Here is a 12,183-nt window from a genome sequence, read left to right on the forward strand (position 1 = left end):
TTAGTCTCTTATTTTACTTTGTGGCAGGTGGTCCTTTGACCACCCAGAACATCTTAGCTACCCACCTTCACAGCTGTCTACCTTCAGAATGAAGGGGGACAGTGTGGCTGAGACCCAGGCCCTTGAAGTTCACAGTGCTCCTGAGAGGCACACACAGTGCTCCTTCTGTGTTTGTGTGGGCCAAACCCACCCCGGGACCACTGGCTTGGCATTGAACAGGGCACCATCCCTGGGAAAGTAATAAAGAGAACCCTCATCAAAGCTATCAAACACATTAAAAAAATACAAAAGTTATTTTCTCCTTTTGATCGCTATTTACTTGTGACAATATTGGTTAAAAATATTATTTCTGTCTTTAAGAAGAGGTTACTCTCTTCAATATAGTATGGAAAAATAAACTCTACTGAACACACAGTCCACATTCCCCACTGCCCCCAGGGACTTTGGGCTTTCACATCTCCATACATCACCAGTGTAAATGTACTGTGTTTCCAAGCAGGCAAACCCTTTCCACTGTAATACCCAGGGCTGGAAGTTAAGAAGGAAGAGTAGCAACGCTCATGTAGCACTGCAAATGGACAACACAGAATGCTTTAACTCCCATCAGTAACAAACTGAAAAGTAACAAGGTGGGTTTTGTTTTGTGCCCTCCCAAAGAGCCACGGGGTGTCCCCTCCTCTCGAAGGCCCTTCTACACCTGGCTTGATGCTGAATGAAAGAGCGGGGAGCCATGTAGTCCACTGATTAATGCCATTGAGAAGGTTGGGGTGGGGGTTGGGGGGGGGAGGCTCAGCTTCCACACTCAGGATCAGCTTAAAACACTGAGCTGGATGAAGGGGAGAAGACAAGGATACATAAAAACAGTAAAATGTTTATTTCTTAGAAAAAGAGGGAGGGGGAAGAAGAGGATTCAAAATGATTACGATCATACTTCCATCTATCTGAGCAAAGCCAATGTTGTGAGCTTAAACCTTGATTCAGATACCTACTAACTGGACCGACCTGCTGCTCAGGCCTATGTCAGTTCCGGAGTCAGGTGACAACATGCTTTGTACTGTTGACACATCTCTACTTCTTCAGAGCAGAGAAACAAGGCTGGCCATGGCTCCTTTCCCATCTCCACAACCTAACATTGCCATGGGAAGCAAAGCTCAGGCCACCACTTGACTGATCAGAAAAGACAGAGAGGAAAGAGAGGGACCGAGATGCTTGACTGAGAAGCAGAACCAGTTCAGAATAGAAGTTGGGTATCTTGAGTTCACCACTAACTCATCTGATAGAAAATAGGTTGGAGAGCATCTGTATGTGGAAGGTGAAATTGCAGAGTTTTGCTGCATACCTGGACACAAGAGAAGTGAAGAGTTGCAACAAGTTTTAACTAGCAGCAACAAAGAAAGTTTCATGACAGGTGTCTTTTTTTTGTTTTTGTTTTTAGCAATATTCCTTTGCAAGTTCATTAAGAAACACTGTAATTTAATGGGGCATACAATATGGGTCGATCTTCTTTTGCTATAATGCTGTTCGTTGAAGATAACCGACCTTTGCAAAGATTTCAACTGGGGTGTAACCTATTTACACAGTAGTAGCTCCTGGTCTCAGTGGGAGAGTTGGTGCTATGTGATATCCTCTTCTTCCGAACAGTAATCCCGTCCCTTGAAGAAAAAGAGAAAGGGAAGAATATGTGAATAAGAACTTCCAATGAGAGCTTGAAATACTTACAGGTGATTGATTTTCTTTCAGCCTATGTCTCTTTCAGCCTATGTCTCTTTGTAAGCGAATCCAGGCTTTATCAGAAACTACTGGGCACAAAGTTCATGTGTCATAAATAATACTGGCAGAACACGTATCATAAATAATACTGGCAGTTTTTTAAGCTCTGTGTGTGTGTGTGTGTGTGTGTGTGTGTGTGTGTGAGTGTGTGTATTTCATGGTAGAAAACATCTATTAAGCTCTTGCTTTATGATGGGAAAAAACTTTTACCAACTTCGGCATACAGAAGACTCAACCTGTGCCAAGAAATGACCAAATGGACAGTACATTCTGGAGATCAATGTCTCGCCAGGCAGAGTGGGCAAATCACTGCTACTATCCCTACAGCTCTGACCCTTTGCCTGACAGAGAGAGGGTGTGCAATCCAGGAAGGTCTCAGGTTTACTAAACTCTAAAAATACACCGAAGAAGGATTTGGTGTTATACTGGGGACTGTGTCTGGTCACTGTGGATCACTAGGAAGATGTTTTGAAGCACTTCTTAGCAAAGCCATTGGAAGGTTTTAAAGATGGTGGGAAATGGTTCTAAACCCATGAAGACACAGTTGGGACTAGGCTTTAGGCTCTTTAGTCATTATCACTTGTCTTCCTCAAAACACTTAACTTTCTTGGTGTGGAAATCCCAGAGAAAGGGACAAAGGTACCTTCCCATGGCATTACAATGTCAAAGATCAGGACCTTATAAAAGCCAAGTATATTATTATGCCTGCATCCTGCAGGTGTCCATCTTTTCCCTGCCCCCTCCCTCCTTCTTCTCCTTCATTCCTTCCTTCCAGTCTTTGATTAAAAAATCTTTAGTTGTACAAGAAGTTTCCATTCAACAAAGCAGCTTATAAGTGCAATGCATCTTGACCAAGGTCACCCCTTCCATTGTACTCCCCTACCTTTGCCAAGCCCACTTCAAGGTCCCTGACAACTGGAGTTCATTCTTCAGGGTGGGCAACGGGGCATACACAAGTATATCGACAGAATACCGTAACAGCAAGCTACACTCTCTCCACTTATCCTCAATTCACAGAGATCGGGAATAGACTTGCCCAATGGACACTGGATGTTGGGCTGGAGAGGAAAGCCTGGGGTGCGTGGAGTTTTTGAGGCATTTTTATTAGAAAAGTAAGCGAGGCATGGGCACAAAATCAGGCTTTTGGTTTCCTGGGATCACAGTGATCTGCCTCACTGGGTTGTGATCAGATTAAAGGGGAAAAGCCATAGTCTGGCAGGTAGTCGGCAAGTATCAGCTGCTGAGATTACGAATAGGATTGTTCTTGTAACTCTTGTGATCAGCAGTCCTGGGTTTGTTCAGGGGTCTGCCAGGGGGCTAGGGAGCTCCCTCCTTGTAGATTAAGGTGAGGATGGTGTCCAGAACTGTGACCTGACAGGTATCACAGAACATTCCACCTGTTTCAGTCCTGTGGCCAGGCAGAATGAACTCACTCTTGTTCCTAGATGAATTTCTGTGCCTAAAACTCAGGTCCGCCCCCCTCCCCTTTCCTCCTCCTGCTCCTCCTCTTCCTTTCATTTCTCCTCCTCCTCTTCTTTCTTTATGGGGTAGTGGGATTGGAAGCTGAGCAGAGCTTTCCAGGCAAGTGTTCATTCTACCACTTGAGAAATACCCTACTCCTGCTTTCAATTTTTTTCCAGATAGGACCTCTCACATTTACCTAGGTTGCACTTAGACCTTTTATCCTCCTGTGTCCACCTCCATAATAGCTGGGATTACAGGCATGTACTCCACACCAGGCTCCAACTATTTTTAAATTATCTTTAAAATAATCTTTTCCCCCTTATTGGGAACTGAGGATTGAACTCAGGACTTCATGTTTCCTTCCCTTCTTATGTCTCAATGGGGCCTCAACTCTCAATTAAGGCTCAACTAGCCAACATAGCATTGAGAGGACATCTCTGCCATGAAGAAGAACTTGAATGCAATGACAGACAGACAGACAGACATGAGAATCATTGTACTCACTAATAACACAGTGTCAGTGGAGCTGCAGGATTGTGTGGCCAAAGAACTGTTTAGACCTTCTAAGTTTACTGTTACCCCAAGAAGGTTTTCCTACCCCACAAACCCCCTGCATGAGCATAGGACTCCATAGCTTCCTTTCATTTCCCAAGCATTTGTTCCTCTAAAATACTATAATTGCTACAAGGAGGAGGGGAAAATGCATTTGGTTGCTTTGCAGACATCATTTCATTTATTATTCATGTGAACCCTGCAGGCGCTGGGGAGGGGGGTGTAGGAGCGTAGCCTTGTTACCCCTGGGTAAACTCCAGAGCAGCCCAAGCCCACAGTTCGCCCTGGGCTTTTTCCTTCTGACTGTACCGATTTGATAACAAAATTGCAATTCAAGTCAGTCTTACTTTTGTTATCATCACCTGTCAGCAGCAGCTCTGAGAACCAAATATTTTGGCAACAAAGCCTCTGAAATCACAACATACTGAAGCTAAGTGGGGGTGCAGTGCAGCCCTTAGTGACCCCCCCCCTGCAAGGGACAGACGTGGGAGGGGCTCTGTGTCAACATCATCTGGGCCCATTTCAACCCTCCTCCTGATGGGTAGGGAGTTCGCTTCAGTAAGATGACTTCATGTCTCATTTAAATTGTTAAAGAATTGCTAAAAAGAGAATCTTAAAACCTTCAGCTGTCAGAAGGCAGGAAGGGAGGAAGGGAGCAAGCTTGGGATACACAGCAACTCTCTCAGCCGAAGGCTGCCCTTCCCTTCCCCCCATTTCAAGGGCACCCCAAATGGAAGCCTTTGTGAAGACCTTTTATTTGTCACAATCCCACCCTTGTACATATTATAAGACATATTATAAGATCCCAGAAGGCCTGGTAAGCAGCAAGAATGGAAACTCCCAGGGTCACCAACAAGGCAGGCTTGTTTGAAAGAACCCCATGGGCCTGTGTTCCAGTCTCAAAACACCCCAGGAGCTCTTGCCTACCATGAAGTTTTGATTATTCTCCTCTCTGCCCATGAACATGCGTGCCTTCTTCAGTGATCTGTGTTACTATTTTCCTGGAAATTCTAACAATTATGTCAACTTAGAACATATGTTTTTTTACCGTCCAAGGGTAAAGATTCGTCGTTGTGATTGTTGTTTCCATGTTAAAGGATTAGAGATTTAATTTTTTTTAATGTCAGGCATGGGGCTTGAACTCAGGGACAGGGCACTGTCCCTAAGGTTTTTTACTTGAGGCTGGCACTTAACCACTGAGTCACAGCTCCACTGTTGGCTTTTTGGTGGTTAATTGAAGTTACGAATTTCTCAGACTTTAATTCTCTGGGATAGCTTGGAATCTGGATCCTCAGATCTCAGGAGGCTGGGATTACAGGTATGAGCTATTGGGGCCCAGACTGGATATTTTTTCTTTTCTGCCCAGCTCACAACTTGGTTTCCAATCTGGTCCTCCCCACATCATCAACTAGAAGAACCTCAGATCTAGGCTTCTGTGGGAATCAGGACATTCCTGAACCAGGATAAACACATCCTAGAGTAGAGCATCTGCAAACTCCTAACCAGATCCAGAACAAACGCAAGGAGGTGGCGACTGAGGAAGGAAGGAAGGACTGTGGAGCTGGAAGCCACGGCCTTCTGCCCCTTCCCTGGCTGGAAATGTCAGAACCTCTCGTGACCGCCTGCTTTCTAGCCTCACTGGCATGCATTTACAGTCCAGTAACCATTTTGTAACAAGAGTTTTTAAATGTGTTAGAAATACTGAAGAAAAGCAAAAATAATTAGCTGCCCTATTAAAGTCTCCTCCCCCGCCTTACTTCATTAGAAAAATCAATTGAGGCATTAACGGCTGCCTCCATCTCTAATGAGCTTTATTCTAATTAGACTCGTGCATTATTATTATTTCCTCTGGAGAAAGTCTGGTTGGGGATGAACAGTGGGGTGTGGCAGCCTGGACTGTTTCTCAGGGCATACGCAGGACTGATCATTGTGTTAATAACAGCAGTGACAACGGTCACAGTCCATTGAGCTTTTCATTTCCAAGTGAGACTAAGTATTCACTAAACAGCTTCAACCCCCCATGAACTGTTTCTTATACCAGAGTCTCTGCTCCACCCAAAGAATAAGGAGGGTACTTTAGAAGCATTGAGGCACAGATTGCTCAAAGTTTAGCTGATTTTGCACTCAGATGACATGGATGATCCGCTTTCTCACAAGAGGAAGGAGCAGGAAATGGCACTGTAGAGCAGGGATGGGCAGACTTCCTCTGGGAAAGGTCAGAGGGTAAGTATATTAGGCTTTGAGATCCAGATCGTCTCCACTGTAACTCAACTCTGTACTTGTAAACATGGAAGCAGCATAGATAAAAGTGAACAAATGAAATTAAACTACTTGTGGAAGCTGAGATTTGAATTTCATATAAATGTGTATGTGTGTGTGTGTGTGTGTGCTGGTGCTGGAGCTTGAACTCAGGCCTGTGTGCTATCCTTGAGCCATTTTGCTGATACTCTACCACTTGAGCCACACCTCCACTTCTGTTTTTGTTTGTTTTTCTTTGCTCTGGTTCATTGGAAATAAGAGTGATAAACTTTCTTGCTCAGGCTGGCTTGATCTTCGCGTCTCAACCTCCTGAGTAGCTATGATTATAGGTATGAGCCACCAGGGCCCAGAAAATTTCATATAATTCATGCTGCCAAATCCTTAGTTCCCTTTCCCCCAGCTCTAGAAGCATATAAAAACTGTCCTTATTCCGGGTGGAGGTGGGGAGGAATGGTAGCTCTATTTCTTACAACAAACTATAGAAGGCAGAGAACATTGAGTGGGCTAACCAGCTAGGAGGGAGAGAGGTCCTGTGGGCAGCAAGGAGTGAGGTATCCTGGGTCCAGGGCTGGGGACAGCACCTTCACTTGGCTTCATTCTTCTTCCAGGACATGGCTAAGGTGGTCAGACTGTGTGGACCCCAGAAGAGCAAGACAAACAGGGTCCATGAGACTTCACTGTGGATCCTGAGACAATCCCTGGCTGATGGATCTAGCATGCTTCCTGGGAATGAGCACTTGGGGAGGTTGGCAATGGAGGGAGGCCTGGAGGACACATGAGAGGCAATAGATTGGGTCATAGGGGTCAAGGAGTCCCGGTGCATCTGTGGCCAGGACTTCAAGAGCGCTTAGAATTAGGAGCAGGTTCGAATGAACTCTACTACAAGAGGAGAGTTTCAGGTGACTTACAGCATGGCCCTCTGCCCACAGGTGAATGTCCCTGCTGCACAGGCTGACCAGGATGCAATGGAAGGAATGAGCAAGGCCAGTGACTGCTATATAATTTGCTTTTTGTCCACTTGACTGTCTTCAGTATGTTCCTATTTTCATAGACTTCTTTTGACTTTGAGAAGTGTATATTAGTTATGGAACCAAGTAACTTGAGGGGATGTATGGCCTTGGGAGAGGTGGGGGGGGGAATGATGGAAAGAGTGATATCGATCAAGATGCAATGTACTTATGTATTGACATGTTGAATGGAAACCACTTTGCACAAAAAAGATAATAAAGCCCCCAAATGCTTCAAAAATGTGCATTAAAGAAAAGCATATAGAGGGGCTGGGAAGGTGGCTCAGTGGTAGAGCGCTTGCCTTGCATGCCTGAGGCCCTGGGTTCCATTCCTCGGCACCAAAAGCAAAAAGAAAAAAGCCAGAAGTGGCGCTGTGGCTCAAGTGGTAGAGTGCTAGCTTTGAGCTGAAGAGCTGAGGGACAGCGCCCAGGCCCAGAGTTCAGGCCCCATGACCGGACCCAAAAAAAAGAAAAGAAAAGAAATGCATATAGAATAAAACAAACATTATATTCCCACAGCTTAGACATAAGAACTAGCAATATCTTGTAACATCTGCTTCTAGTTTCAACTCTCCCAACTAAGAAATGAAATTACTCTTTTAGCCCTATGTTCCATCCCCACACCTAGCAACAGTTATAGTGTTGAGGTTTGTCCTGTCAACTTATTAAATCCATTTGGTTTTAGGACCTGAACCCTGATTTCAGGCATGGTAAATATATACCCTACCACTGGGCCTTTATTTTAGATCCTGTAACATTTATATTGACATATATTGCTTATATTTGTGTATGAATAAATATATTACAGATATAAATACCTACCATTTGTAAATGAATCATATAAAACCAAATACACTAATGCATCTTTATGTCCTTGCCTAAGTGTTGTGTGTCTATCAGGGACTGATTGATAAGGGGTGTTATTAATAAATATTTATTGAATGTAAACATATAAGCAATATGTCATGGTATTTTTGAGTTTTAAATTTATATACTATTGTTTTTGTATATTCCTGTTCATTTAGTAAATACCTTGAAATTTTTCACTGTGCTAAATATGTCTGACTGATTCTTTCCTTCCTTCTTTCCTTCCTTCCTTCCTCCCTTCCTTCCTTTCTTCTTTTACTTCCCTTACTCTCTCTCTCTCCCTCTCTCTCTGTCTCTCTCTCTTTTGATGCCAGTACAGGGCTTAAACTGAGGACCTCAAAGCTGTCCCTCAGCCTTTTCTTTTTCTTTTCTTTCTTTTTTTTTTGGGGGGGGTCCGGTCATGGGGCCTGAACTCTGGGCCTGGGCACTGTCCCTCAGCTCTTCAGCTCAAGGCTAGCACTCTACCACTTGAGTCACAGTGCCACTTCCGGCTTTTTTCTTTTTCCTTATGTGGTGCTGAGGAATCGAACCCAGGGCCTCATGCATCAAGGCAAGCGCTCTACCACTGAGCCACCTTCCCAGCCCCTCCCTCAGCTTTTTCACTTGGTGCTCTGGCATTTGATTCCCAGCTTCATTTCTAGCTTTTTGTTGGCTCATTGAGGTAAGAGTCTCATGGACTTTCCTATGTGGGCTAGCCTTGTGGTTCATTTTATTTTTGAAACTGCTGCATTGACTGCATTGTAAGAATACAGATGCTTTTCTTTCTTTATTTCTCTCCTGGTGGACACTTAGGATGCCAGTGTCTTTTTTGCTGTGGAACACAGAAAGCTGTACAGGTGTAGGAGAATTTCAGGGATGTATACACAAAAGTTTAATAGAGGGTTTCTACTAGTTTATATTAATAATACCCTTTTATATATTTTGACAACAAATCCTTTTGATGTTTTCAGGGTTGCAAATATATTGCAAACTAGTTCTTGTTCTGCATCTGGGAATTCCCCAACTGATTAGTAATGTAGACACTGAGTTAGGATGCTCACCTGGCTCCTTGGGTTTGCTTACAATGTGTTAAGAACTCAGAAGGGAGTCAGGACATGATTACACAGGTCCAAACCTCCAGCAATCTATTTTGAAGGTGTGGGTTTACAATATTTTGGTTCTCTTGATTTAATGGTATTGAAGTGAAGGCAGTCCAGAAGTGTCAGATGCAAGAATGTTTTCTCTAGGATTGGAGTGGGTTAGGTCTCCACACAACAGAATTTCAAAGAGGGAAATAAAGTATCTCAGAAATAACACAAGATCTCTAAGTAAAAACCTGAAGACACGGGCTGGGAAGGTTCAGTGGTACAACGCTTGCCTTGCATGCATGAGGCCCTGGGTTCGATTCCTCAGCACCACATAAGCAAAAAGAAAAAAGCCAGAAGTGGCACTGTGGCTCAAGTAGTAGAGCACTAGCCTTGAGCTGAAGAGCTGAAGGACAGCGCCCAGGCCCAGAGTTCAGGCCCCACGACTGGACCCTCTCCCCCCCAAAAAAATCTGAAGACATATGTAGAACTACTGACAATAGTCAAGCTATGGAATCAGCCTAGATGCATAACAACTGATGAATAGATCAAGAAAATGTGATATATATTTATACATATATATATATCACATACATATATATATCTATATATATCAGAGAGTATTATTCAGCCATAAAGAAGAAGAATAAAATTATGTCATTTTCAGGAAAATGGATAGAGCTGGAGACCATCATGTTGAGTAAGTTAAGCCAAGCTCAAAAGGTAAATATAGTATGTTTTCACTCACATGTGGAATCTAGACCTAAAATGATGTTAGAGACAGTAATAATAATAGTAACAATGGTAATACAGATAATAAAAGGATGACTAGGGGAGATTATGGGGGTAGCGAGGGGAAAGAAAATGGGGGAGTGAAGCGCATCAAGTATATTGCACACACACACAAACACACAAACGCATGCTAAAGTAATGACAACATAATGAAACTCACCAAATATTGTTTGAAAAAGGGGGAAGGGCAGAGAGGGGGGCTACCTGAATAACAATGGAGGGGGTAAACTTTTTCACATGCATATGGAATTTTCATAACAAAACCCTCTTGTACCATTGATGAATGGTAAGATCAATAGGAAAAGAAAGAAATGTGTCAAATGTAATGTGCCTCACAATCCTTTACCCATGGATGCACATGGCAGATTTCATTCTTTGCTACAAAGGAGGATGAAAAAGTTGAGAGTAAATGGATAAAATACTCTCTATGCAGGGCTTTCTAACCCAAAGGTCATGGTTCTAGATTAGAAGCTTCCTAAAGCCAAGAGTTCTATTTCCTAATTCCTCCTTTTGCACCTTCTCTGGCTCTGAGTCATTTGTTTTCAGAGAACATGTTTAACCTATTAGAGGAATCAAAGAGGACAGTGTCAAGAGGACAGTGTCATTATTTATATATATATATATATTTTTTTTTTGGTTGGGAGCTACTATTCCAAATTGCTACTAATATTAAAGGTATTTTTGTTGTTGGTGTTATTGCAGGTATTTTTGAGGCATTTAATGATGAATTTTTATTAAAGGCTTGGAAAAGCAAATTTGAAAAAAAAACAACCAAACCCTACAGTAATTAAGAAGGAATGAAACTTCCACCAGGTGTGATGGGGCACTCCTGCAATCCCAGCTACTTAGGAGGTGGAGAATGGGAAGATTGTGATTTAAGGCTAGTCTGGGCAAAAAGTTCCAGGCTTTGAGCTGTGATAGTCAGATCTCAGCCTCCTGAGTAGCCAGAATTAAAGCTATGAGTCACTGGCACCTGGCTAGGCAAAACTTTTCAACCAAGAGCTGGGTACATACATTTGTCCAGGATCATAGGAAATTGACACTAGGAAGACTGTGGCTCTAGAAAAGCTCAGGCAAGAATGTTCCTGAGACCCTATTTCAATAGAAGAAGCTAGGTGTATTGTTGTGTACTTGTATTCCAAGCTATTGTGGGAAGTATAAATAGGAGGATCAAGGTCCAGGCTTCCCTGGGGAAAATCAACCCAAACAAAAAAGACTAGCTGAGTGGTTCAAGTGATAGAGTGATAGTTGAATACACACAAAGCCAGATTCAAATCCCAACATTACCCCCCCCCAAATCTTTCAAACAGGAAAATTATAGTAGAGGTACAGCTGTACCAAGCCACTGCCTCACTGACTCATTCTGTAATAACAGCCAAAAAGCCAGTAGAGGTTATTTAATGGCTCTATAAATGTTCATAAGACTCTTGGACATGTTTAACCCACAGAGCAAAGAGGCAGATAAATGAGTTGGAAGTATACGAAAACTCCCATACAAGGAGGTACTCGTACCACAGAAAGGCACTTGCTTAGGCAAGTACTACATTTTTAGCTTTCAGTCTTAGTTCCTCAAATCCTCTTGAACAAATGATCTGGTTGTATGACCGGCAACTTCAGCCCAAATAAAAGCTATACACTACAGAACACCTACAACACAGGAAACACCGTGCTAGAGAATCTACGTGTCTTCTCTGTAGTTTCTGTGCCAAGTTCGTAGTATTACCCACATTTTTGGTCAGGAAACTGAGGATCAGAGTTGGAATAATTAGCCTGGGCCACACAGCTATGACTGAAGCCAGTGGTTCGGTTTGGTCCAGGTTTGAGGTTCAGGCTCTTCTTCTTGCAACAGCCTGTCTCCTTCCTTGAATTCCTTGAGCCCCTGTGGATCCACTGTCTGGGCAGTGTCCCTTGCTATATACTCAATATAGTGCTCCGAGTTGTCACAGCACCTGCCACACTGAGCCTCTATCACAGGGGCTTTCCCCATCACAGCTGCATTCTCGTCATTCTTCTGTTTTAAGTTGAAGCTTGATCAGCACTGTTTACTCATCAATAAGGTTTTTTTTTAAGCTCTTTTTTTAAAAAATAAGTTTTTTTATTGTGAAAATACTGTACAGAGAGGTTACAGTTGCATGAGCAAGGTAATGAGTACATTTCTTATCAAGCATTGCTGCCTCCTCCTTTGTTTTTCCCCTACCATCCCTTCCCTCCCACCTCACCCCCCTCTGCCCCCCACCTAAATTGTAAAGTTTGTTTTTCAACATAGTGTCTTGCCCATCTCATTGTTACAATCTGTAGCCTAAACATTTTGTTTTTTTCCCTTCCCCTCCACAAATTATACCGACATCAAATACAGTGAAAACAGGGGTTAAACCATGGGGAAGGAACATACAAAGCAGCAAAAAAAA

The 12,183-nt window shown here is 43.1% G+C and overlaps 1 protein-coding gene across 1 annotated transcript in view; it reads right to left on the reverse strand.

The window, feature by feature from the left end:
* Nucleotides 1-1,413: 1,413 nt before the first annotated feature.
* The window catches only part of LOC105989603 (chromosome unknown open reading frame, human C1orf21), a 119,226-nt gene continuing 108,456 nt past the window's right edge, over nucleotides 1,414-12,183 (reverse strand). The window contains exon 6 of the mRNA XM_013021732.1: nucleotides 1,414-1,652. Within this exon, the coding sequence (XP_012877186.1) occupies nucleotides 1,614-1,652 (39 nt within the window). The 3' untranslated portion in view covers nucleotides 1,414-1,613. The remainder of the gene's footprint in view (nucleotides 1,653-12,183) is intronic.

The sequence above is a fragment of the Dipodomys ordii genome, unplaced genomic scaffold (assembly GCF_000151885.1).
Source record: "Dipodomys ordii isolate 6190 unplaced genomic scaffold, Dord_2.0 Scaffold57, whole genome shotgun sequence".
Classification (NCBI taxonomy): Eukaryota; Metazoa; Chordata; class Mammalia; order Rodentia; family Heteromyidae; genus Dipodomys; species Dipodomys ordii.